This window comes from Rhamphochromis sp. 'chilingali' (genome assembly GCF_963969265.1).
Source record: "Rhamphochromis sp. 'chilingali' genome assembly, chromosome: 11".
In the NCBI taxonomy this organism is placed as follows: domain Eukaryota; kingdom Metazoa; phylum Chordata; class Actinopteri; order Cichliformes; family Cichlidae; genus Rhamphochromis; species Rhamphochromis sp. 'chilingali'.
Window position 1 is genome coordinate 38608000 of NC_137938.1, and position 27784 is coordinate 38635783.

At 48.5% G+C, this 27784-nt stretch overlaps 1 protein-coding gene across 3 annotated transcripts; it reads right to left on the bottom strand.

Moving 5' to 3' along the window:
• Positions 1–25844, bottom strand: LOC308406094 (CREB-regulated transcription coactivator 2). Of its 3 annotated transcripts, none has more exons than XM_080896925.1 (16): positions 25587–25843; positions 17091–17192; positions 15693–15803; positions 14617–14678; positions 13435–13503; positions 12302–12408; positions 12001–12027; positions 11585–11664; positions 11231–11280; positions 7654–7919; positions 4533–5008; positions 4223–4441; positions 3954–4142; positions 1073–1144; positions 491–692; positions 1–409 (listed from the first exon to the last, which is right to left on the bottom strand). In XM_080896925.1, the coding sequence occupies exons 1-16, from the start codon at positions 25752–25754 to the stop codon at positions 219–221; spliced, it is 2391 nt and encodes a 796-aa protein (XP_080753051.1). In that variant the 5' UTR covers positions 25755–25843; the 3' UTR covers positions 1–218. The 3 variants fall into 3 exon arrangements, with proteins under 3 accessions (XP_080753051.1, XP_080753050.1, XP_080753052.1); XM_080896924.1 differs by having other exon boundaries at positions 3954–4145; XM_080896926.1 differs by lacking the exon at positions 13435–13503 and having other exon boundaries at positions 3954–4145; positions 25587–25844.
• Positions 25845–27784: the final 1940 nt, after the last annotated feature.

Consider the following 27784-nt stretch of genomic DNA (forward strand, 5'->3'; position numbering starts at 1 on the left):
TTTCTGACTTCAAGCAAGCGAGAGCGTTTTCAGTTTAAGTGCCATTGACAGTGAGGCTCCGCCTCCTTCAGTTTATCCCTCCCCCAACACAGATGTCAGCTCCTTCATCGATGAAGGCGCATTCTTCCAAAGCTCGCTCGACAGACCGGCTGTGGGGGAGCGACGGAAGGGTGGAGTCCTCTCCAGGTGCGGGCGCCGTTCCCGGAGCGTCGGCGGCGTCACTTGAGCCGGTCCGAGCGGAAGGAGTCCTCCACGGCCGGGTCGGCCAGCATCAGGTTGCCCTCCAGCATGTCCAGGGACAGCGGGTCCATCCGGAGCTGGTCATCCAGCGAGAAGGAGTCCATCTCAAAGCCGGGGACGTTGGACAGCGCGCTGGCGATCTCTTTGGACAGGCCCGTCGGAGAGTCGCCTGCAGACGGAGGGGGAGGGGTTTAGAGGCGTGCAGGAGAAACAAACAGAAAACACGACGCTTGGCTCGCGTCTCGCTGACCTGTGAGGATGATGTTGGGCACGTTATGTCGTCCGTCGCTCCCGCTGAAGTTCTGGTTCTGATTGTTGAGGAGCTGCTGGTCACTGAGGTCCTGCAGGTCTAGCGCCCCCTGGCTGTTGGAGGGGAACTGGTTCTTGTCTGCGCTGCAGCTCAGACCGCTGTGGTTCAGGGACAGCATGTCGGCCTGGGTCTCTGTGGCGAACTGCAACGGGAAGAGAAAGCTGAGGTCACGTGACTCGATAGAGATGCCGCGCAGAACTGAGATGGGCTGTCACGGCGCAGGAGGGTCATCCTCAAAATCATCAAAACCTGAAGAAGCATGAACTTTAACCTCTTTAACCAACCACGCTAAAGAATACAGATGAAACTCTACCCTCCACCTGAGCTCCACAGCCAATCATCTGCCTCCATCTCCTTCTGTCCCACCCACCCTCTGCACCTCCTTCTCTTCTCCACCTTCATCCTCCACCCTCCCTCCTCCGCACATGCTCAGACGATCTCAGCCCCTCTTACAAACACCCTGCAGCTATACTGACAACCAATCAGCTCCTTCTATTCAAACATGTGACATCACTCCTTTACCTGCTGCTCAGATCTGCCGGTGAGCTGCAGGCTCAGGTAGGGGTCGTCCAGCAGAGAGCTGAGCAAAGCATCCTGGGAAAAAGACAACAGAAAGACAAAGTGATTAAATCCAGTTTCAGCCGAGGATGTAAAACACGCGCGCAGACACACACTTAAACTAATCTGTTTGGTGTCAGCCTCATGTTGGTCACATGACTCTCAGCGTCCTCACTAGCGTGCTGATGTTTACGCCTTCTGCCTCCTCCAGGACGGCCCGTGTCTGGCGTCTGTCCCGGGAACGCCACTATCTCTCAGCAGTAGGGCTGGGCGATATGGCCTAAAATCCATATCGCGGTATAATTTGAAGCACGTGTGGTAACGATATACATCACGATATATTCTTTTCTTCTGTATAACGTATTTTCCACACTATAAGGACTTAAAATCCTTTAATTTTCTCAAAAATCGAGAGTGTTCCTTATGTATGAATTCTGGTTGTGCTTACTGACCTCGAACTGATTTTGGCTGCAGAAATCTGTTAAATAATGTTTTAGTGTAACTTTGGTAAGCCGCACTGCTTGATGGATGTCAGAGCATTACGGCTGCCGTAGGGAGGAGCTTCACGGAGTAATCTGGGTCCAAAACTCCGTCTGCTTCAGGTCCCAAAGTCAAACGAACACAGAGTTAAAAACGGTCTAAATTCTTTCATCTTTAATTAAATCATCAGCGTTGCTGCTTTAGCAGGTGTAACAATTAAGTTTAACATCCAGACATCCATTCGCTTCCGCTTATCCTTTTCAGGGTCGCAGGGGGCGCTGGAGCCTATCCCAGCTGTCATAGGGCGAAAGGCGGGGTACACCCTGGACAGGTCGCCAGTCTGTCGCAGGGCTAACACACAGGGACAGACAACCATTCACATTCACTCGCACATTCACACCTAGTGGAAAACAGAATTTATTAAATTTAACGGAGTTAGAAGTTAGCAGGAAGTTAGCTCGCTAGTTTCCACCTAAACATTTCATACCATGTTCTGACTGAGATTTTTGAAACTAATTCAAACGTACAGCTCTGCTGCCACTTCCAACATAAAGACAGAAAACTAAACAGCAGTGGCGTTTGCAGGGTTACTGAAGTTGGACTACCTGCTATATAATGATGTGCTACGTGATTGCTAGCGACACAGCTATGTTAGCATAACATTAGCACAGTGAAGCTGGAGGATGAAGCCAACTTTTTTTCCACTCGATAAAAGTTAACGTGAGGGATTCTGGTGGTCAGGGACAAATGCAATCGCATAGCAGGATGCTGTACACGGGCCAAACTTCAGTCAGGAGCAGTGTTGGGAAGGTTACTTTTAACATGTATTCCACTACAGATTACAGATTACATGCCCCAAAATGTATTCTGTAACATATTCCGTTACATTACTCAATGAGAGTAACGTATTCTGATTACTTTGGATTACTTAATATATTATCATGCTGTTTACAACTACATGAATGTGATTTATTACTATTACTGAAGGTCCGCGGCTCCGAACCATAGTAAAGGGACCTCTGGCTGATACGTCGGGTTCGTGTCGGGCTCGTAGCTGAAAACTAGCTTCACTTTGCTAGCGAGAGACAGAGAGAGGCGTTGAAAGGCTGCTGCAACAGAACTTTATTGTTTCAGAGGAAAACAGGAACACAGCGTGCAGTCGAGTCTTAACAGCTTACTCACAGCTGGGCTCGTCAGGCTCTCTGTTTGGCTGCAGTGGTTATTATTATATTTACATGCTTCCAGCTCCCGTTTCTGCTCGGTGACAGCTCGTACTTTTCCTTTCTCTCCCTCCCTCGCTCACAGACACATCACGGGTACGGCAGTCCATTCTCCCTGCAGCACGGACTACACTGCCCATGATGCTTTCGACCAAAACAGGCGCAGCTTGATGACATCATCAACATGCGCTATCGTGGTAGAGCGGTATAGTCAAAATCTCTATCGTTGGCCAAATTTATGTCGTTTCTATTGTATATCGTTTATATCGCCCACCCCTACTCAGAAGACAAACTTTCAGAGCAGAAATCCTTCGCTGACGCTAAACTACGAGATACGCACTCAGAGCGCCGCTCCTGATTGGCTTATTTGCTTTATAGTAACCACACTCGTGCTGCAGTCACATCCCAGGAGTCACAGCCAGGCGCCTCCGGCATGTTTCACATCCTGGAGGCCGGAACAGCAACACACTGAGCGAGGAATGGTCTCCTTCACACCCCTTGGCGTTACCTCAAACCAGGTGGAGGTGACTCCTCCCCCTATGACCTGCGCACAGATGAAATTTTGGTGCTTGTTTAACAGCCGTTGCCGTCGAAATACAGACGGAGCGTCCTCCTCCCGGCTGAGAGCCCGCTCCACAGGTCTCCCCAAGTAGAGTGTCATGGGCGTGATGATGGGCGTGGCCTCTAACTGCTCCTCAGAACCAGGAAGTGCAGTTGACCTCGTGAGGTCACAAACTGCTGCAAAAAAATGTCAAGATGGAAACACGTCTGCGTGCTCTGAAAGTGTTCACGGTAACACGTCTTTGATGAAGTCACTGCTGAAGAGTAACCAGCTGATCCAGGTGGGAGGACCTCACCTCTGACCCTGACACAGACGAGTCTCAGGAGTTTATCTGCCACGTGAACAACGACGACATCATCACGTGGGACACGCCAGCATCCGCCACAAACACGCAGCAAAACCACAACAACTCCGAAATCCACGTCTCAAACAATCAGAACTGCTCGTGCATGGGCGCCGCGACCTGAGCGTCAGCAGAACGAAGCATTACGAAGCATTATGCTGCAGGGACAGCGGCCGGCTCCGCCTACTTTAAGGCGAGTGTATGTGTTTAACTTGAGCGTTGGCGGCAGAGGTCACTCACGTTGTAGATGTCGGCGGGGAGGCTGTGGCCGGCGTGCTGCTGGTGCTGATGGAGGCCGGCTCTCTGCTGCTCCGCTTCCTGTTTGGCGTGGCAGAGTGAGGACGAGGAGGAGGTCTGGACGCACTGCTCCGGCACGCCCTCGCTCTTCACAGGGGGCGCTGCGCTCATCTGCGGTCCCATCAGCCTCTGCTGCTGCGAGGAAACACGGTGGTGAGCGCCAGAGCTAACGGAGGGGAACTTTAGAATCAGGACTGAATTTGGGGACGTACCGCTCCGAAGTGCTGCTGCAGGTGCTGGTTCCGCATGTTCTGCAGGTGGAGCTGCTGCTGGCTGCTGGGCCGTGGCTGCTGGAGGCGGAGCGGCGGCTGGTGGTGGTGCTGAGGCAGCGTCGTTTGCTGCGCGCCGGGCTGGTGCTGGTGGGACTGGCTGAGCGGGTACGGAGGCAGCCGCTGATCCACAGGAAGCCTGCTGGTGTCCAACGGGACGCCCTGCAGAGGGAAGCGGGACGTTAACCCCGGGAAACTCTGTTAAACTGCATCACTTCCTGTTTGTATTGATTTTGAACAGGTGATCGCTTACCTGTGTGATGGAGGACAGGGTGGGTGAGATAGTCGGGGAGAATTGTTTGGAGTGATGCCGCCGTGAGTCGCCGCCCAGCGGCAGGATGAGCGGGGACAGCTGGACGCGGCGGCGCGGCGACGTGCTGAGCTGCGGCGGTGGCTGGCCCTGCCCACTCATCAGTGGCGAGTAGGAGGAGGAGCAGGAGCCAGAGCCGCCCACGCCGCTGCTGTAACCAGGGTTACCGCTGGACGCAGACTGGAGGGAGGAGTTACTGAGAGACGAGTGCAGCGATTGGCTGCTGAGGGAGGATGGCAGCGACGGCGAGGAGCTCAGGGACGACTGCAGCGAGGGGTTGCTGAGCGATGAGTGCAGGGAGGCGGAGCTAAGGGAGTTTGAGAAGGAGTGGCTGCTGAGTGATGACTGGATGTTGGGGTTGCTTAGTGATGACTGCAGGGAGGGGTTACCGAGCGTGCTCTGTAACGATGCCAGGAGTCCTGAAAGACACAAGAACAACAACAACGTTAACACCGAGCACTCAGCTGATCGCACCTCGCCATCTACCAGCTCCGTCCCAGGAGGTCGCAGCAGGTGTAAACATTACCTGCAGTTCCTGTCTGACCTCATTTACAATAAACACGCGTTCCCTCGTCCACCTGGTCCGCAGCCTGTCAGAGCACGGGACAACGATGCAGACGGTAACCTGAGGTCGAGCTCTCAGCCACTTCCTGCCTGAGGTTGCCTCACAGACGACTCAACATTTTCCGACGCCGCTTCCTCCCTCAACAAAAATCCTCCTCTCGGGTTAAATTTAGCGCTCGCCCACGGACTTCCTCTGCCGACTCTGACAGTAGAGCTCAAAAGAAGAGCCGCTCGCTGTCAGAAACGCCGCAGCAAATTCAAATTCAAATTTTTTTTATTTGTCACGTACACAGTCATACACAGTACGATATGTAGTGAAATGCTTGGACAACTGCTCGTGACCTAAAGAAAACAAAAAAGGAAAAGGCTATGAATAAGATAGGAAATAAATATGAAAAATTAAAAAGGGTAAATTTAACTAGGAAGGAATAAAATATAAATTAAGGTTAAAAAGGAAATAACTGTACAACACAAATTAGAATGAAGGGTAAATTTAACTGGGAAGAATAAGATAAAGATAAATATATAAATTAAAGTTGAAAATAAAATAACTGTACAACAAAATACACAATACACAATATAGAACTATATAAGAATGTATGAAGGAATCTAAATCTAAATAAATATATACACAATAACAGCAGCTGTACAAGTATTAACCGGAAATGAAGAATATAGTGACCAGTGTTGTGCAAAAACAAAGTCCAGAAAGTCCAGTGTGTGTGTAAGAACCATATGTGTGGGTCAGTACTGTGTGGTGGTGTGATTGAGAGACCGTATCGCCTGCGGGAAGAAGCTCCTCCTCAGTCTCTCTGTGTTGGTCTTCAGGGAGCGGAATCGCTTTCCTGACCTCAGCAGAGAGAACAGTCTGTTGTTGGGATGGCTGAGGTCCTTCACCATCTTCCTGGCCTTGGTCCAGCACCGCCTGCTGTAGATTGAGTGCAGGTCAGGGAGCTCGGAGCGGATGGTGCGCTCAGCTGACCGCACAACCCTCTGTAGAGCTCGTCTGTCCTGCATGGTGCTGTTCCCGAACCAGGTTAAGATGTTTCCCGCCAGGATGCTCTCTATGGTGCACGAGTAAAAGTTCCTGAGCACCTTGGAGGGCAGTTGGAAGTCTCTCAAGCGTCTGAGGTGGTAGAGACGCTGTCGGGCCTTTTTCACCACGGTGTTGATGTGACAGGACCATGACAGGTCCTGCGTGATGTGAACTCCGAGGTATTTGAAGCTGTCCACTCTCTCCACTGGGCACTCGTTGATGACGGGGGTCTGGTAGTTCCTCTCCTGCTTAGTGCTGAAGTCCACTATCAGCTCCTTTGTCTTACTGACGTTTAGAAGGAGGTTGTTCCTCTGGCACCAGTTCTCCAGATTCCTAATCTCCTTCAGGTAGGCCGTCTCGTTGTTATCAGAGATCAGGCCCACCACGACGGTGTCGTCAGCAAACTTGATGATGGTGGTGGAGCTGGTAGTGGCCACACAGTCATATGTGTACAAAGAGTACAGCAGGGGGCTCAGAACACACCCCTGGGGGGCTCCAGGAAGAGTGGCCTCTGCTGCGGCGACTACACCCTCTGGTTCTCCACCCTAAACTCTCATCCTCCTACGGCAGCTTCAGTCTTCCTGATTCTCCCGGACCTTCGCACGTTTCAGCAGCTAACAGCACGACCTGTCCGACTTGCCGTCGCAGACATTACTCTGAAACACGGGACCACGGACTCACTTCCTGTACCGTGTGTGGTCCCGCCGAGTCACCGCTGTCCCAAACAGCCTCTCGAGAAACAAATGGAGACTCAGATCTTGAGGAAACAGCAGCTGTTCAGCAGAAGTTCCTGATAACTTAGTCTGATATTGGCCGACTGCGGCCGTCCTATTACACGTGGAAGCGAACAGGGGTGTGTCTAAAGGAGGGCGTGGGGTGTACGAGACCCTATCAAGGCTTTTGTAACATTTTTCACATTGAAAGTGAAACAATGTTAAATGTTGTTTATTTAAAAGCTTTTTTTCACAAATCAATACAAACGTACACGAGGCGCTGACCTGAGGGTCGTCAGGCTGGACGCTGAGTTATTATTTATATTAATAAACATCTGCAGCATCATAACGTTGTTCTCAGCAGCACAAAAACTGTTTGAAAAATGTAATCCTAATATAGCGTGAATACAATCGGGGGTTTAGTTTATGTTGTGTGCAGTAAAACATTGCCGTTTTTAAAACCAACCTTTGTTCTGACAGACCTGTTATTATTGCCCATTAATAAGACAAAAGTATTTCTTATCCGATTACTTAATTAATCGATGGAATAGTCAATAGATTACTCGATTACTAAAATAATCGATAGCTGCAGCCCTTTTCTGCTCTCACCTGCACAGATTTCACACCTGTCAATCATTTCACTGCTAACACGACAGACTGCAGTTCAACACATCGCAAAACGTGTGCGGTTACAAAAAGACATTAAACACCTGTAGCCACGCACAAACTCACAGGTCACAGCTTCACTTACCTGGTGGGTGGTGGAAGCTGCCGTTTCCTCCTTGCGCGTTGGCGGCGTTGATCCCCAGCTGGGTGAGGGTGGAGGCCAGGTTTCCCGTGCTGCTGCCACCACTCAAAGAGGACGACCCTGGGAAACCCGGTTCGTCCTGGTCCAGTGGCGTGGGCAGTGGCGAGGGGAAGTGGAGGCTGGAGAGGTCAGGCAGCGAGCCGCCAGTGTTCAGCGCCGAGGGAACACCATGAGCCGGCGTGGACGGCTGCTCCGGGGAAGTGAAGATACTGACAGGAAACAGAACAAGGTCAGAGAGATTCACATCACAGCTCAAGTTCCTGAAGCTTTACCTGTCTCCAGGTAACGGTTAAACCAGGCCATTCTTAACAAATCAGGCTAAAGCATCACTCAGATTGACAGAGTGTGGCTAACAGGAGCGACAGACTAACAGAGAACGGCTATGGAGATGGGTTTTTGCTACCCCCCCCCACCCAAAAAACCCATCTCCATAGAGACTGTGTCAGCTCCCACACAGACAAAAAACAAACTAAAAACCAGCAACAAACAACTTAAACATAAACAATTACAAAGAAAGAACAATAAAGTATCCACATCTGAACCAAAGAGTAAAACAGTGAAATGTGGATTATTAAATATCAGGTCTCTCTCCTCCAAGTCTCTGTTAGTACATGACTTAATAATTGATCAACAAATCGATTTACTCTGCCTTACAGAAACCTGGTTGCAGCAGGATGATTATGTTAGTTTAAATGAATCAACACCCCCGAGTCATTCTAACTACCAGAAACCTCGAAGCGCAGGCCGAGGGGGCGGTGTGGCAGCAAATTTTCACACCAGCCTATTAACTCATTCACTGCCAGCCATTGGCAGTGAATGAGTTAAACCCATTGACTCATTCACTGCAATTGACGGCTATAGACGTCAATGGCAGTGAATGAGTTAATCAACCAAAGACCCAGACAGACTTTTAATTCATTTGAAAGCCTGATGCTTCGCCTCGTCCACCCCAGCTGTGAAACTCAGAAACCAGTTTTACTTGTTATCATCTATCGTCCACCTGGGCCTTACACAGAGTTTCTGTCTGATTTCTCAGACTTTATATCTGATTTAGTTCTGAGCTCAGATAAAATAATTATTGTGGGTGATTTTAACATCCATGTAGATGCTAAAAATGACAGCCTCAACATGGCATTTAATCTTTTATTAGACTCAATTGGTTTCTCTCAAATGTAAAAGAACCCACCCACCACTTTAATCACACTCTAGATCTTGTTTTAACATATGGCATAGAAACTGAACATTTAACAGTGTTTCCTGAAAACCCTCTCCTGTCTGATCATTTCCTGATAACATTTACTTTTACAATAATTGATTACACAGCGGTGAAGAGTAGACTTTATCACAGTAGATGTCTTTCTGAAAGCGCTGTAACTAAGTTTAAGAATATAATCCACCCACTGTTATCATCTTCAATGCCCTGTACCAACATAGAGCAGAGCAGCTATCTGAACGCTACCCCAACAGAGGTCGATCATCTTGTTAATAATTTCACCTCCTCACTGCGTACGACTCTGGATACTGTAGCTCCTGTGAAAACTAAGGCCTCAAATCAGAAGTACCTGACTCCGTGGTATAATTCTCAAACACGTAGCCTAAAGCAGATGACTCGTAAGCTGGAGAGGAAATGGCGTGTCACAAATTTAGAGGATCATCATTTAGCCTGGAGAAATAGTTTGCTGCTTTATAAGAAAGCCCTCCACAAAGCCAGAACATCTTACTATTCATCACTGATTGAAGAAAATAAGAACAACCACAGGTTTCTCTTCAGCTCTGTAGCCAGGCTGACAAACAGTCAGAGCTCTGTTGAGCCAACAATCCCTTTAACGTTCATGAACTTCTTCACAAATAAAATTTTTATCATTAGAGAAAAAATTACCAATAATCATCCCACAGATGTAATATTATCTACAGCTACTCTTAGTACCATTGATGTTAAGTTAGACTCTTTTTCTCTAATTGATCTTTCTGAGTTAACTTCAATAATTACTTCCTCCAAACCATCAACGTGTCTTTTAGACCCCATTCCTACAAAACTGCTCAAAGAAGTCCTGCCATTAATTAATTCTTCGATCTTAAATATGATCAACCTATCTCTAATAATCAGCTATGTACCACAGGCCTTCAAGCTGGCTGTAGTTAAACCTTTACTCAAAAAGCATCTCTAGACCCAGCAGTCTTAGCTAATTATAGGCCAATCTCCAACCTTCCTTTATATCAAACATCCTTGAAAGAGTAGTTGTCAAACAGCTAACAGATCATCTGCAGAGGAATGGTTTATTTGAAGAGTTTCAGTCAGGTTTCAGAGCTCATCACAGCACAGAAACAGCTTTAGTGAAGGTTACAAATGATCTTCTTATGGCCTCTGACAGTGGACTCATCTCTGTGCTTGTCCTGCTAGACCTCAGTGCAGCGTTCGATACTGTCGACCATAATATCCTATTAGAGCGATTAGAACATGCTGTAGGTATTACAGGTACTGCACTGCAGTGGTTTGTATCATATCTATCTAATAGACTCCAGTTTGTGCATGTAAATGGAGAGTCCTCTTCACACACTGAGGTTAATTATGGAGTTCCACAGGGTTCAGTGCTAGGACCAATTCTGTTTACATACATTATGCATTTATTACTTCCAGGCTGGACGACTGTAATTCATTATTATCAGGAAGTCCTAAAAACTCCCTGAAAAGCCTTCAGCTAATCCAAAATGCTGCAGCAAGAGTCCTGACAGCGACTAGAAAGAGAGAGCAGATTTCTCCTGTTTTGGCTTCTTGTTAAATCCAGAATTCAAAATCCTGCTCCTCACATACAAGGTCTTAAATAATCAGGCCCCATCTTATCTTAATGACCTTGTAGTACCATATCACCCTATCAGAGCACTTCGCTCTCGCTCTGCAGGCCTACTTGTTGTTCCTAGAGTATTTAAAAGTAGAATGGGAGGCAGAGCCTTCAGTTTTCAGGCCCCTCTTCTGTGGAACCAGCTTCCAGTTTGGATTCAGGAGACAGACACTATCTCTACTTTCAAGATTAGGCTTCAAACTTTCCTTTTTGCTAAAGCATATAGTTAGGGCTGGACCAGGTGACCCTGAATCCTCCCTTAGTTATGCTGCAATAGACGTAGGCTGCCGGGGGATTCCCATGATGCACTGAGTTTTTCCTTTCCAGTCACCTTTCTCACTCACTATGTATTAACAGACCTCTCTGCATTGAATCATATCTGTTATTAATCTCTGTCTCTCTTCCACAGCGTGTCTTTATCCTGTCTTCCTTCTCTCACCCCAACCAATCACAGCAGATGGCCCCGCCCCTCCCTGAGCCTGGTTCTGCTGGAGGTTTCTTCCTGTTAAAAGGGAGTTTTTCCTTCCCACTGTCGCCAAAGTGCTGCTCATAGGGGGTCATATGATTGTTGGGTTTTTCTCTGTATCTATAAAGCACCTTGAGGCGACTTTTGTTGTGATTTGGCGCCATATAAATAAAATTGAATTGAATTGAATTAAGAGAAGCTTTTTGGGACTTACTTGATGCCGGGAACTTCGCAGGACTTCGGCCGGGATGACAACAACGGCAGCTGGGAAAGAAAAATCCAGAATAACAGAAATGACTCAGAAGCATCAAACACAAAATCACTCAGTAAACTTTAGAACAAGCTAAAAACACAAAACTTAAAATGTCAACATGTTTCTAAAACGGACCCTGCAGCAGCTGTGTCAGGATGATAATGAGATTTTGACTCATTTAACTTCCATAAACTAGTGAGAAATGTCCTTCGCATACTCTCAGGACATTTATGGAGATTGGAGGGAGAAATGAATATAAATGTGAATATTTAATGTAAGGGTGAAACAGGCAGATGGTGTTTCTGTGGGTTTTACCTTCTTGGTGTCCCAGGGTTTCATCAGCTTCCCCTCGTCCAACACGTTCTCCTCGATGGGAGGGACAGGATATGGAAACACTGAGGGACATAAAACACCGTGACTCACACATGGAGAGGAGGGCTGTGACGCTTTAATGTGAAAAGCTCAAGGAGGGAAAAGCTGGCGTCCTTCATGCATTTGTCATTGTTGTACAAACATACAGCACAAGATTATCCTGCTAGCTGCACTCTCCTTTGTAACTATGTTGCATCCTTCTCATGTTTGCCCTGTACAGTCTCTTATTGGTCTTTACTTTTGTAAAGATGCTCATCTGCCCGACAACAAACAATATTCCTGTTCTATTGACATCCACAGTCATTCATCAGTGAGAGGAAGTTTGACCTTTGGACGTAGGATAAATGTGCGTTACTCACTTCTTCTGCCCTCTCCGTCGCTCTGACCTGCAGCATCACACACACACACACACACACACACACACAGTGGTGATTACAAACATACTGAATCACTGAAACGTGTCCGCTCAGGTCGTCGCCGTTACAATCAAAGCTGGATTTAAATGTTTTCCTGTAATTATTAAAAAAGGATAATCCTGCTGAACAGTTTCACTTTAACTTTCCAACATGTTTGAAGCTTCGCGCCCTGAACACGGACCGTCTTCCAAGTCTCTGATAACACACACCTGTGCTGGCGTCTGTTCGGTTCGGTTTCACTCACCGCCGATTCTGGCGTTCTGGAGGGCGAGCGTGGGTCCGCCAGTGCTGAACGGGTCTCCGGAGGGCGGGTTCATCACACTGGTGTGGAGCGCTGAGTCGGAGTTCGTCCTGAAGGGCGAGAGACACCGACAGAGAGTTAAAGGGGGAGAGGAGCAAAGGCTTGGAGGAGGTGAAGGTTAGCGAGGGTGAAACAAAGAGATGAGACGCCAAAGAAACGCTCTTTCGAACTACGGAGAGACAAAAATGCCAAAATGAAAAGAAGCGACTCAAAAATAAATGAATTTGTCTTTAAAAACCAACAAAACATGAAAAAAATAAAACGCAGACATTTACTTTTGTTTTATCTGTTTATGTTTTCACTGATGCTCAGCTGTTAGTCATGTCAGAGTGTAAAAACATAGTAATAACAACAATGATTACTTTGGTCTTTTCTCCTGCACAGTGCTGATTAATCATTAACTAATAATCATTAGCATGTATCGCGACTCTCCTCGCGACCCGACGTTTGGATGTTTTCTTTCAGGTTTTAATATTCGTCCTGGACGAGCAGCTAAACTCCGACGCCGTCAGTTTTCTGTGTTTTACTGCTCACTCATCGACCTTTGACCTTTCACTCTGATTTGCTGCCTTGGAGTAAACACCTGACCTTCAGGATCATCTGCAGATCGAGTTCCAGATGTTTCCACGGGGGTGAAGGTCATGTGATCTCTCGTCTTCCTGCATTTGTGCTACTGTATGTAAATGAAGGCGGAGCCATTCTGATCCATTTACTTGGGCCTGATGTTTAACCGACACTCACAGGAAGTAAAAACGTCTAACAGGCAATAAGAGGAAATATTGGAGTGTTTAATGTGATTTTGGCACTTCTGGCTCCCCGCAGGAGGCTCGCTCTGACTGCAAACAGCTGCACAACATGACCTCTGACCTGTGACAGCAGCTGCTGCACCCGAGGTCAGAGGTTTTCACGAGCAGCAGCTCGGGCCGAGCGATGAAGGAAGGAAGAAAGCTTCAAAGTCTGAAGCATCGAAAAGATCTAATTCTTCTAAAAGTCCACTCTGAAGGTTACAGCTGCAGGAAGGAAGAAGAGGAGGAAGTGAAGGTAGGAGGAGGAAGAGGAGGACGAGGAGGGTTCACCTGTTGAGTGCAGTGGTGGGGAGACGAAACAACTGGCTTTTATCTCCGGGGAAGTTTCCAGACCAATTCCTTTATGATCGACAAAAACAAAGTTATTTTGGTCTGACGAGCAGGAAGCAGCGACGAAAAGTCAAAGGGTGACGAAGAGGAGCAGAGGGAGGAGGCTCAGAGACAAACAAGCCAAGCAGAGAGGGAGGCTCCGCGGCCTCAAGCTGCCGGGTCCTGCTGTACGGTGGCCCTGAGCTGCCAAACAAACCCGAGCGGTTGAATTCTGTTCATTTGTTTGTGACGGCAGGATGAAGGTCGAGCTTCTCCCACTTTTCATGTGTCGTGGTTTTCACTCCCTGTGGGGGCGTTCGCGTGGAGGATTTCAGGTCCCGCGGCTCCTTCAGTCCTCGTAACGCTCCGCCTGCGGCGGGGAGGGGTCAGCTCAGCTGGAGGCTTGCTGGACGCGATCTGAGCTGATGTTTCTGCACATTGTGACATTTAACCGCCCCGCCCCCTTCCTGCTTTGTTGTGGTTTTTTTCTGAGTGCGTTATCGCCACCGTAGTTTGTGCTCAGACCCCCAACCTGACCACGCCACCGTGCTCCTACAAAGGAGGTGGAGCGAGCGCAGGCAGACCTGAAACCAGTCAGTGGCAGAAACCTGCGGGGGCGGAGCTTCATAGGACACCTGGAGTTCGGAAGCCGGCCTCCCTCTGAAGGAAACGCAGAAAGAAGGCAGGAAGCAGCGGAAGAAGCCAAGAAGAAAGAGCCAAAGATTCCAGAAGAAGAAGAAGAGCAGGAGGAACACAGGCTGGAATCGGCTCCTCTCGGTCAACGCGAGGACCACGGGACCCTCTGAAGCCTCAAAGTCACCTCGCAGTCACTGCAGCGGGGAGGCGAGTCTTCCTCGAGCGCTGCGGGAGCACGGGTTAAACGCCCGTCACAATCACAGAACATCTGTGTACAGATGTTATTCACGGGTCAGACTGCAGCAGAGTGTCTCCTTCACAGCCTGAGGCGGAGCTTCATCTCCTCCGGTTTCTGATCTCAGAGGAGCGTCGAGGTTTTACTGCAGCGACGCTGAGGCTTCAGGAGGGAACAGCAAGCAGGAGCGAAACCAAAGAAACAGACCTGCCGACAGACACACGGACACACACACAGCGGGGAGAGCAGGGGGCGGGGTTAACAGACAGCACCTTCTCCAGCTGGGGTCGGGTGGCGGCGACAGGTAGGCGGGGCTGTACGGGGAGCTGTCCATCTGAGGAAGCAGCAGGTTAAGGAAAGCACAGAGCTTCATCAGTTTCAGTATCAGGAGGAGCTAAACGAGCTTCAGATGGCGCCGACACCACGCTGACCTGTAGAAACTCACCTGTGTCGCTTCTCGGGGGCTAAATCAGCTCATCGGGTTTGAATGACCCCGCCCTGTTAGAACACGTTAACCCCGACAGCCCGATGTCGTTTTTTTCTTTAAACTTATTGTTAACTTATTTCTGATTCATCATCGGGGTTTCTGCAGGACGCGAGCGGAAGAGGATGAACTCTGAACTCTCGCCCTCACAGGGAACGCTCAGTGCAGTCTGAAGAACTCAGAGCTTCACCACAACTTCTTACTCAAACCAAGGTCAAAGGTCGCACTTCTGTCAGATGGGAGGAGCTTCAAGTGTGGAGACGAGCGTGCCTGCACGACTTGTTTTTCTGAGCAGCTTTTTCACTGCTGCTGTGACACAAACTCAACGTGATCACTCGGAGTTTCTTAGATAAAAGTTCCTCGCAGTGGCTCTCAGCATCAGCCCCGCCCCCTCGCCCCATCGACGCAGAGGACGACTGAGAAAGAGCGCGACAAAAACGACCCGTCCAATAAAGCATCGACATCTGTGAGCTCGCCGCCCGACGCCTTTCCTGCACTTCCTGTCTCCTTCTGTTATCCTAAAAGCTGAAACACTGGCTTCATGACGCATCACTGCGACCACAGAGGAGAAGGAGTGCACCACCGCTGGATTTTACCGCCACGCCAAAATCTCTAAACGCTCACTGTCAGCTGACACGCCATCCTCCGTCACCACGAACACACACACACTGATTTATTCCACACTCCATCCTGGAGCTGCTGCTGCAGATTTTTGGTCATCCGCTGCTGAAAATAGTTCCCAGCAATCAAAGTGCAGCTGAGAGGTTTCACAGTCTTTACAGGAAGTAAACAGACAGACAGGAAGTCGGGAGCACAGGAACAATCTGGAATAAGACAGGGAGCCTCGCGTAAACTGAAGGATACTTTGCGATATGGTCGGACCGGCGAGACGAAGCGGCGGTCCCGCTGCACTCGCTCCACCAGCCCGTGATGCCGCGTCGCCCGACTGGACTCCAGAGTGGACGGGAAGGAGCCCTGAGGAGGGGGGGGGGGGGGGGGGACAGAGAGGGGAGGAATGAGAGGAGAGGACAGAGTCAGCATCATTTCCACACCTGTAAATACTGAGGAAACAGGAAGCCTCACACACTTCAAAATAAAAGCCCATAATAATGTGACCTGGTCAGGATTACTCTGCTCAGTATTTGTAATCTCAGATATTTACTCAGAGAATTCGTTCACTGACACATGTTGTGGTTATTGAAACAGCATTTTTGTCTGATCTTCGAGTATAATTCAAATAAACTGAACAAAGATGAGGCGGTGAGGTCAGCCTGTAGGGACCAACGGCTGTTTGTAAAGTGAAGCTCGTGTCCCGGGGCAACCGCGGTCCCAGAGTTCCCCGCACGACCCCAGGGGAGAACTGGAGAGCCCCGAGCAGACGAGACCTTCCTAGATCAGAGGATCAGCAGCTGCAGGAGGGCGTTAACAAGCCACACAACAGAGACCCCGTTGGATCAGGGGGTGGAGCTTCTGCAGGCTACCTGTGTGTGTTTGGGTCGCTCTGATGCAGACAGATCCTTTAATGTGGGATCAGCCATCTGCATCAGACCCACAGGAGGAAACTCAAACACCTGAGAGACGTTCTGTCCACGCTCAGCTCCACTGCAGCAGAGTAGGAGGAGCCACGAACAGCGCCATTACAGACCGAGTGTGATGGAAACACTGATGAGTCAGAGATGATGAGCGGGCTCGGCTTTCTAACTCCTGCTGCCCACATCTGATTGGAGCTCACAGCAGAGACCCGGTGCCTGATTGACTCCAGAATAAAGGAGAGAAAACACTGAGCCAATCGTCTTCCTCGTCACAAAAGAATCAGTAAACACTGACGCTGAAGGCAGAGCGCCGTTTCCTCACATTTCTTTTTTCAGGAAGGACAAAAAAGCATTAAAAATATACACGAGGAGAGTAAAGAGATACGATCAGGACCAAAGATTCAAACCAAAAGAGAAACTAAGCGGATGAGAGGCGACGACAGAGACCGTCTGTGGCTTTGATCACATCTGCCGCACGCAAACCACCGAAAGCATCAGACCGCCTTAAATGTTCTGCAGGAGCCCCACAGGGCTCCATCCTCAGCCCACCTTTATTTCCACCTTATTACTCCAATACTCAAACGTAGGCAGTAACGTTTACACAAAACAGGCGTCTTTATCACGTCAGCAGAGATCGAGCGATACTCTGACGCTCGCTGTCCTGCACCTACGACATAAGAAAAGAAACAGGAAGTGACATCAGGGTGAAAGTGCAGTAGCAGTCGATTACCTGGAAGTCCTGAGGGGTCCTGCCGATCTGGTTCACGTTTGGTAATGAGCCGCCATAGTACGGCCCCTGATTCCTGGCAAGGCGGAGCTTCTGGGCCTGGAGCTGTGAAAAAAAAACACCGTCACTCAGATCAAATACATGAGACGACCACAACCTCGGCGAGCCGCAACTCACCGACCGTGCTTCCCCATACAGACTCGTTACCTGAGCAGGTAACCAGGTGATCACTTCACCTGGTTACCTGCTCACTTCAGTGATGTCGTCAAAGGTTGCGTTTAATGCTTTGGTGCTGTGGTGACGCGAGGGCAGCAGGCGGAGGGGTGGATGTGGGAAGAAGAGCAGCGCTGATGGTGTTACAGATAAGAGTGAAAAAAAGCCCTGCTTTCTTCTCATCGTCTACACCACGTTCACCTCCGCCTGACTCCGCCTTCACCTCCGCACAAGTCGCTCAGCCTGCACAGAAAAACGCCGCTTCCTCGCACCGGTCTCCGCCACAGATTTGGGATTATTGATGACATCACTGTTTACGTCATAAAAGCATCCAAATACAAAGATGGTGGCCCCACTGAGGGCGCCGTGGTTACCTTACACCCAAGTCTCTGAAGCAGAATTATGAAGAGAACAATCTTTGTAGACCTGCAAATACCAGTGCATAAATGAGAAGCAAGGGGGCGGAGCCAGAGCATGCTCAGGCTCAATCCTCTGCCATACGGAACTCGTTCAACCTTCTGACCACGCCCCTTCAGGCTCCAGGTCCAGCTCTGATTGGATGATCACCAAAGAGGAGCGCAGCGGCAACTTCCTGTTTAATCTTCGCTTTAAACAAACCCGAGGGACGGATCTGTCCGTCAGAGGAACAGATTTAAGTCATTCGCCATCTGCGCGGCTCAAATGCATCAAACCAACGACGAAGCCGCGCCGCGTTAACGTCTGAGCTCTCAGGTTCGCCCCGGCTCCAGGAACCGGGGACCAAGCTGGACGTCAGGTTAAAGCAGCGGAGCGCAGACGCCGTTTCTTCTTTACTTTCTTTCTTTATTTATTTGTTTGTCACATGTAGTTATAGCTAGTACAACATACAGTGAAATGTTTTTCCTGGCTAAAAAATACTCCCCCCGACTGTGAGAAACATACTAGAAAAACTTTTACCTAAACTAAGAGACAGGAAAAACTATAAAAATATACATATTTACATAAGTACAAATGTATATAATATGATAAGATAAGATAAGGTTCAGGAAAGAAGAAAGTAAAGTGCGAATTATGTACTATGTGTGAGATTGTCCAGCATATTATCCGGTTTGCGTTTTTGGTTGAGGAGTCTCACTGTTTGTGGGTAGAAACTCCTCCTGAACCTTTCTGTTCTTGTTTTCAGGCTACAGAGGCGTTTCCCTGACCTCAGTGGCCTGAACAGTTTGTGGGCGGGATGGCTGGAGTCCCTAATGATCCTGATGGCCCGGGATCTGCACCTTTCAGCGTAGATGTCCTGCAGTGCTGGTAGAGATGTTCCCATAGTGCGTTCAGCTGTGCGCACAACCCTCTGCAGGGCTTTCTGTTGCTGTACTGTGCAGTTCCCGTACCACACCGTGATGTTGTTGCACAAAATGCTCTCAATGACACCAGTGTAGAATCTCCTCTGTATATTCTTGGAGATCTTAAACCTCTTTAGACGCCTCAGGTGATAGAGGCGCTGTCTGCCTTTACTAATAAGGAATTCCGTATGTGTGCTCCAAGTGAGGTCCTCGTTGATGTGAACACCGAGGTATTTCCTTATCTGAAGTGAAGTGACGGCGCCAGTTTAACTGAAGAGCAGCTTAAGATGTGAGGAGACGGCGCAGAGTTCTGCTCTGACGGTTTCAGGTTGTGTCGGGTTCACGTCACGTCCACGTATTCCTGAAGCGTTCCTGGAAACGGTGAGGAGGAGGAGGAGGCAGACACAGCACCTCCTCCTCTTTAACATCAGCTCCTCCTCCATGACACGTAACATAACCACGCTCAACTTCGTCCACAAACGCCGTTTAATTCAGGCCGAGCGGCGCAAACGAGCGGCCATTACATCCACGCATCAGGCTGCAGTTTATGGTCACGCTCGCCAACACGGGGGTCAGAACAAAGAAACAGGTACACGCGTCTGCATCCCAGAATACTACGGACAATGTGCAGATGTACTGATCAACACATCTGTACAGCGATATAAACATCTGTAGACATAACTGCTGCCACCTTTTATTCGACCTCATCTGTATATAAGCTGCTCTGCACAGTAAAGTCAAATGAAGTCAGAACAGCGGCTCAAACGCTCCATTATCCACATGAAAGATCCAACTTGTGCTAAAAAGCTTATGCCTAATATGATGGCCTCAGGTTTTATTTTGAAAGTTTCTAGCCCGGCCCTTTCCTGTCTGCTGAGTGTAGCGGGTCGCGGTTGGGCTCTGGAGGGTCCCACAGACCAGAGCCAGGACCGCGAGCGGCACAACGTCGAGGAGGAGGAGGCCTCTGCAGAGGAAGCTGATGATGTCATTCCAAAGACCTGCACAGAAACCACCAGCAGCTCGGAGCGCTCGCACGGCGCCATCAGCGCCTGCTGTGACGCCACGAGGCTGTCATCTGTTCCCCACTTCTAAACTTACTCATCACAACAAACAATTTCCTTTTTTGTCCGTGAAGTTTGGGGAATTCAGAGACATCAGCCACGAACCACACATCTGTTCCCGCCTTAGGACTCTGCCCGCCGCTGCCATCATCTCCATCGTGAGAAGAGGCAGGCCTCTGAAAATAAACTCAGACTTCCTGTGCCGAGCACAGAGCTCAGCTGGAAGAACACAAACTGGACTGAAAAGCTTTCCCTCCATAATGAGATGACCTCCCTCACAAAGACATCGCCCAGCTCTAGCTCCACCCACAGTGTCTCCTCAGGCTGTGAAGGATCTCCTCGCTGCCCGAGACGTCGTCTCTGCCGAGGCTGATGAGGATCACAACCCGTGTCCATCGCTTCAGGCTGCAGGCGCCGTACACGCTGCGGTATACATCAGCGCAGAGACGGCGTGACCAGCGTGAGCTCGTCTGTCTGCCTCTCAGTCAGGACAAAACGTCAGGAGGCCACGCCCACAAAAACGACCTTTAGCAACACCCAAACAAAAGCCCCTGTTCGTGCGACTATTTTCTCGTCATGCTGTCACAGGATGAGAGTTTCATGTTCAGAAATGCAACTTTTTAACGAACTAAAGCCGATTTCCTGTAATTCTGAACCCAAAATTTGGAAAACCGCTAATGTTATAATTAAAGATGGCTCCCCGTCGCTAATGAGGCAGTGTAATCACAGCAAACCGTTAGCTCAGAAATATTCCATCCATGTGTTTGTGGACGCCTGAGCTAACTCCAACATGGACCCGTTTTATTTTGTAAGAATCCTCCTCTATGCCGACAACGCCGTCCTGTGTCCACGTGACGCTCCACCTGCAGTGCGAGGACGTCCCACTCAGACTGCTGATAAGGTTTATGATCTGAAAAACCCACGGGGGTGGGGGTGGGGGGTTTATCCTTACTTCTTCATCTGCACTGCCACAGATCTACATTCATTTGAAGAGTACATCCTGCTCTAATTTTAACGCTTGAAAGCCGACATCCTTCCTGTGAGAGCGTGACGGTGATTTACTGCACATGCGATCACCTCCTCGCAGCCCTGAGTCAGTGACCCGTACACGTTTCCTTACAAACTGACTCATCGCTGAATTCTTTGGGAGTCGTTTGGTTACAGCTTCAAATGGCTGATTTTCAACAAGCCCTGAGTTTGGCCATTTTTCCTACTTCAGATATGGAAGACTTTGCAGAAACAGAGTCATATGGACGGCGATCAAAAAGCAGAGGGGCCGTTCCTCTTCAGAGGCTGCTGGGAACGTCTATGTAGCCTGCTGTCCTTTGGAGGCGTCGCCCTCTGAAGCCCTGAAAGCAGCGAACTCGCCAAACCGGAGACGTCTTCGGGAACATCTCCGTGCTGTGGCTTCAGTTCATTAAACACCTGAAACACGCTCAGAGCTACAAACTCAGGTCTAAGGGGGGAAACCTGAATGTCCATCACCTGCTCTCAGATCAGATAAGCTCAGCCTCGTTTCCTCTCGCAAGAACGTCAAACTGCCGACGAGCTGCAATCTAAAGAAGAAAAACCACGCTACGTGTTGTGGCCTGCAGACACAGGAAGGTATTGGCCCTGCACGAAAGGTGTTCTTACCTGGCCTCGTTCAGAAAGAAAAGCAGTGAAGTGAAACAGGAGGCACAGCATGTCAGACGGCAGGTTTACCCACCTCTAAACAACCAACACCAGCACCGCTGACCCGCAGAGAGCGAGCACCAAACACTATTCATGTTCAGGTAGAGCTGGGCGATATGAGATTTTTTCATATCACGATATGTTCTTTTCATTTCAGGCGATAACGATATCTATCACGATATAAGCCAAATAACTATATTTGTAAGATTTAAATGTGCCGTTGCTCACAAGTAAAATGTGAAATAATCAGCAGCTTGTTTTTAAATATTTATTTCCCATAATAAGTTCAACAGGGTAGATGTACTTAAGGAACATGAGACTTTTTCAGATAAATAAAGGCAAATATTGCAAACTACACAAAAGGCAGCCGCTAAAGCGTTTAAGTTTCAAAATAGAACAAACGAAACAGACTAAACTGTCAATTCCACTTAGAAACAAAATATTAATTCTAAAAATAAATCTTAGTTTGTTTTACAGAAGAACAGACAAAACTGACTAACTTTTGTCAATATCCAATAAACTGAGAACTAAAAGGAAATTCTCAATCTCTCCTTGTTGTATAGCTGAGCTTTTCAAACAGTTGTAACAGTTACTTTAGTCTGACAAAAGCCGAATGACGAATTAGCGCTTCCAGTCAGAGACTGAGGCTACGTCCACACGTACACGGGTATTTTTGAAAACGGAGATTTTCCGTTTCTGTTTTAAAAAATAATCCCGTCCACACATAAAGGCAGAAATGAAGGAAAACGCTGCTATGAACATGCCAAAGCAGCAGGTGGCGCTAGATTCCTAACCGTGCCAAAATGTTGGCCAATCAGAAGTCTAGAAGCCTCGGTGGGAAAAAGTAAACAAAGCTGGGGCATAGAAGCAGAACCGAGTCGTATGTGTGGAGGGACAGTAACTGTGTGTATATGTAAGCATTTAAACACTGCAGAGAGTAGAATTAACAGTATTGTAGAAATTCATTTCACCGAAACAATAACGTGGCGCACAGTGTGACGCATGCACCAGTTTATTGTATTTCCAGACTTGCTTTCGGCACATTTACAGTGCACGCTACTCTGTTTTTGTCAGACTTGAAATAGCCGAAATACCTTCACACTACGGAACTTCTATGGCTCTTCCGTTCGACAATCTCTCCGGCGTTGGAACCATCATCTGTTTTCTCTTCAGTCACGCTCGGTTGATTTTTCTAGTCGGCACACTCATTTCCTCCATTACCCGCTGGCTGCTTCCCAAACAAACACGTGCAGCTTGGCACTTGTGCTGTACGTAACAAGTCACGCGACGTGACGCTGCGGCTGTGATTGGTTCGGCTCTGCGCTGCTTAATTTGGATTGGCTGACCTTTTTTTTTTTTTTTTTTTTTTAAAGAGGACAAGAGCGGCGAGGTCTATCGCGATAGCTTAATTTCTCTATCGAGTAAAAGTTATATCGCGATACATATCGTTATCGTTCTATCGCCCAGCTCTATGTTCAGGGTTGGATTATTCTGCATTCATTCATGTCACAGGCAGAAAAACGATTCACAGCACCAGTCTCACTGAAACCCGTCCATCCTTACAGAGGAGCTCAAGAGGAGCAACTAGCTGCTGCCCACTGATTGACTCAGCAGCAGGTGTGAGCACCTGTGTAAAAGCAGAAGTGTTGCAGCACTCAGGTGTGCTAACAGGATGCCACAATCTTCCCAGGAGTGAACATCCCAACACATTCATCCTGAAAAACCCACAGATCTCAGACTCCACAGGCCTCATTTAGAAGGTTAAAGGTCACGACAGCCAGCTGAGGTTTGTAAAGCCGCAGCAGACTTCAGCAACAGACGAGAGTAAAGTGCACAGCAGCAAACTGCTCGCTGTGAGCGCCGTGGAGGAGGGATGACGATCCGAGTGGACCGTGAACTCCCCGTACATCAGAGTATTCCAGAGTCAGAGTGAGGCCATGTGTCCCGCAGCTGAAGCTCGGACCAATCGGCAGGACGCTGAAGCGAGCGCAGACGGAGCTGCTGCAGCGGTCCAGAGTGCAGAGCTCAGAGAGCTGTGCATAAACGAATGGAGCAAACTTCAGCAACGCTGTGAAGAAGAGTGGAGTCAAACTCCTCCTCAGAGATCTGACAGGCTGATAAAGTCACACAGGAACTGTCACTGCTGAGGGAGGATCAACGAGCTGCTGAATCATGGGGTGGACTCCGTTTGTCTCACACTGCAGAGGGTCCAGTGAGATCCTCCTCCTTCACATGACTGTATGAGTTCAGAGAGAGCTCGATCATGTCCTCGGGTTAAACTCCTGGATCTGCTACAGACCTGCAGCTTTCTACCCGACGTGTGACTGAGCAGCTCTGACACCAGTCACCTGTCAGTGAGGTCAAGCCAATAATGATGCGGATCATGAAACCAGAGGGTCAGACCATCAAACCTCAGGATATTTTCTGTTTTATCACGCTTTCACAAACCCTGGAGGACAAAATCTTTACACAAGACCTAAACAATCAGTCCGGATCCACATGCCTGACTAAATCCATCTGAGCTACACAGAACCAGCACAGAACCAGGGCCTTTCTCAGGACCAACTCGACCCCACAAGGAAACTAAACAGCACCTCATAATGATAAGAAGCTGCAGCTGCTGGTCCTGGACCTGCTCTGTGCAGCATCTGCTGCAGGTTCTGGTCCGAGTGACCCTCCAGAACCAAACCAGGACCATCAGCAGGAGCTGCAATTCAACAGAGAGGGGAAGAAGACTGTCTGACCTGCAGCAGCGTCCAGAGCAACTCACAGCTTCCAGACAGGAAGAACAGAGCAGCTGAACGTTCAGAATAAGAGTATAAAGATGCCTCCACAGCCCACCACGTTCATAAACAGTGAGCTTTTCTCATTCACTCGTGTATGAAATAAACACGTTTATGAAAGACGTGACTGGATGTCAGCCTGAAGCATTCGTGTTTCTGTTCAGCCGTCGGGCCCACGGCTCTTTGGTTTGAGTCCGGGAGAAGCTGTGGCCTACCGTGGTCCATACGCAAGTCCCACCACTCAGCAGCCACCTTCAGGCATCTCCTGAACTACCTTTAATTTTGTGGTCTATGTGCAGAATCACTGTCACATCTGATGTGAAACTAAAATGAATAAAGGTTTACTTTGAAGCATTTATTTCAAAATAAAGGTTTGCTGACTTTGACCCAAAATAAGTATTGAAGGATGAACTTTTACCACTGTGTGATTATTTCAGTACCATTTCTGTGTGTTCTAATAAAATTACACAAACGCACCTAAAAACTCCAAACCCCACGGCAGCATCACGGGCTGGACTCACAGAACAAAAACACCAGCTTCAGAAACACACACCTTTAAACTTGTAAAAAATTTTCAGAAATGACCTCAAACCATCAAAAATAAACTGACAGCCAGACTCCCACATTTTCCCACGACAGTAAACACACCAGCAGAGACCACCTGCCTCCACACTCCGACCCTCTCACCTGCTTCACACCTGAGGGCGTGTTTCAGATCACAGTGACACCCACACATCACCAATGACAAGGTGACGTTAACACATCCGAACCAATCGCCCACCCTGACATTAAAACGGCGCCGCCAGGCCAGAGTCCGTGTAAAGTATGCACGATTTAAGGTAATCTTTCCCGGGCAGGGTGGACAAAGATAAAATCACCACGTCAGATCTGTAAAACGCACATATTTGTTCCACAAGTCAAAGAAACAAATCAAAAATAAAATCACACTATTTTCCTTAGGAGGCACAAAACACGAGTAATGGGAGCTTCATCTACATGAAAGCAAAGCCTGTCAATGGCTGACATTAACGCCGAAGTTGCCAAAGGGACAAAATAAACACCCCGAATTAATTAAGTCGAAGGTGTTGGATATGTGTGTGTGACGTGAGGTGACGTCGCGTTAAAATATCCGGTTTTTGGCCGGAGTTCTGCGGGGCACTGCGAGGCTGACAGCGACGTTCACGTAACATAGTAAACAAGACAAGTTAGCCGCGTTAGCTTCGAGCGCTAACGATGTATCGGAAATGAAGAGCAGTGCGTCCCGGAGAGACAAACACCCAACAAAACCCACACACTGCGTCCCCACGAGGTGATTGCCGCTAAAACAGCGCCAAATCTCAGCAAAGCGCCGCGCAGAGACACCGCACAGCGCTTATCCGGAGCCCGACGAGCCCGGACAAGGCCTCGCTTCCTCCGGCAGCTCTCCTCCTGCCGCCGCCTCTCACTCACCCTGGTCGAAGTGATGTCCATCATGACCTCCTGGAAGGCGGCCGTCTCCTCGGCCTGCCGCTGGGTGTGCAGTGCTATCTTCTCGCTGAACTTTCGCGGGTTGGACGCCCCGGAGCCGGCGCCCGAGGCGGGCCCGGGTCCACAGCCGCCTGAGCCCGTCGCAGACATCTTCACCGAGCGGACGGGACGAGCTGACGTAGTGGAACGATTTCAGAGAGGGGCGGGGTGAAGAGGAATCACTCCCCCGCTTTTTCTGAGCACCAAAACCAGCAGCGAGTCTCGCAGCGGGACCAACCGAAACCCGGCCGAAAACACCCCGCCGGGGAACCGTGTTCACAGCCGCCGGAAGACCGGGACCGGGTTCACAGCCAGGAGCTGACGAGGCAGCAGCTCTGTTGTTGGTTTTTCTTTTAATTATTTTTTCAATCCTGAACAAACAAGAAAGCATGTTCAGTCTTTTTGTGTTCATCTTGCTAAGAATTAAAGATATTTACAAAATCAAAATTAATGTATTAGATTTAAATAATCGAACCTATTTCTGTCGACTTAAACAATTCAAAGTTGTATTAAAAAAGTGTGTGTGTGTGGGGGGGGGGGGAGGTCACGTGGACAGAGTTCAGCGTTTCTTCGTGGGGAGTGTAACCTCTGGCTCACAGACCAGCTAAGATGGCTCGGCTGAGGTGTGTTGGCGCCCCCTGCCGGCAGAGTTCAGCCGCTGCAGGCTGCTCCTCCATTTCCCTCCAGCTGCAGAGATTAGAGATCAAAGGTCAAGGTGGGGATCCTATTCTTCCTCACTGTGTGAGTATAAAGTTAATCCGAGTCTGTGGAAGACAGAGTGCAGAAGAAGAAACCTTCAGACCACCTGTAGTTCAGTCGCGTCTCCTCGTTTTTGAGTCTTCACTGTGATTTAGGGTCAAAGTTCTTGACCCTGACATCTCTTCATTTGGTCCATTACTTTTATTTTCTTTTTATCGTCAGCAGCGGGTTTCTTGTTTTATTTCTGATGTAACGATGAGGTCAGCCGATCACTTTGGCCTTTTCATTGTTTGCCAATAAAGTTTTGTTGTAAACACGCTCTGTGATTGCTGCTCTCACCTGTGCTCGTCCAGCACCTTCAGGCGCGTCCTGAGCTGTATCCCGAGTCAGGGTCTACAGCCTTAAAGGCCGCATTTTAAGGCCGATTACGTCACAGCGGCGCGACGAAGGCTGTCCCAATTCAAAGGCTGATCCAAATGCAGCCCTCAAATGCGTCCTTCATTTTGAAGACATTTGGACATTTTCTCACCCAATAAAGGAATATTTCATATATCAGTCTACTCTTCATTCTATCAGACACGGTTATCACAGCTCGTACATTTGCTTTTTACACATATATGTAAGCATTGAGACAAATGTAATAATGACAACATACTGAAGGAACAATATTTGTCTCTTATATGTAATACATCTGTATACACACTGTCAAAGGTACTCGAGTGTCTTTGAGTGAAGATTTAAGGTGATAGGACATATAAATAGCTGCAACTTGAATCTTTACTGAAGCTCAGTGTTTGACAGAGTTCACTCACATGTGCTGCACCAGTGTACCTGCACATGTGATGTGACAATAGAAGTGATTTGATTTGAGAGTTCAAACTCACTGCTGTAATAACTAATAATGATTAGTATAATAACTATAATATTGGCCATCTCATATTTACACTGACTTTAGTCTCATGAACAACATCAGCTAATTGTTATTTACTAGCTAATCTTAAAATGACTGTTTAGCACAGAAATGAAGCCCAACAATCATGTTTACAGTCCCGTGGTCTCAGCCTCAGATACTTAAATCACACAAAGCTCGTGTAGAAACAAACAAACGAACAAAACATGTTCCTTCATTTCTGCCAAACACGCGTTTCCAGCTATTATGGTTAATTGGAGGTGAGCTTCCCTCCCTCCAAGACATCTACAGGAAGCGCTGCCTGAGGAAAGCGGGGAGGATCATCAAGGACTCCAGTCACCCCAGCCATAAACTGTTCAGACTGCTTCCATCAGGAAGGAGGTTCTGCAGCATCCGGTCCCGTACCAGCAGACTGAGAGACAGCTTCTTCCATCAGGCCATCAGACTGCTGAACACGTCATAGACACCTCAGCTTCACTACTGGAACTTCAACATTATGCACTCCACACTGTATATAAATGCCACTGTTTTG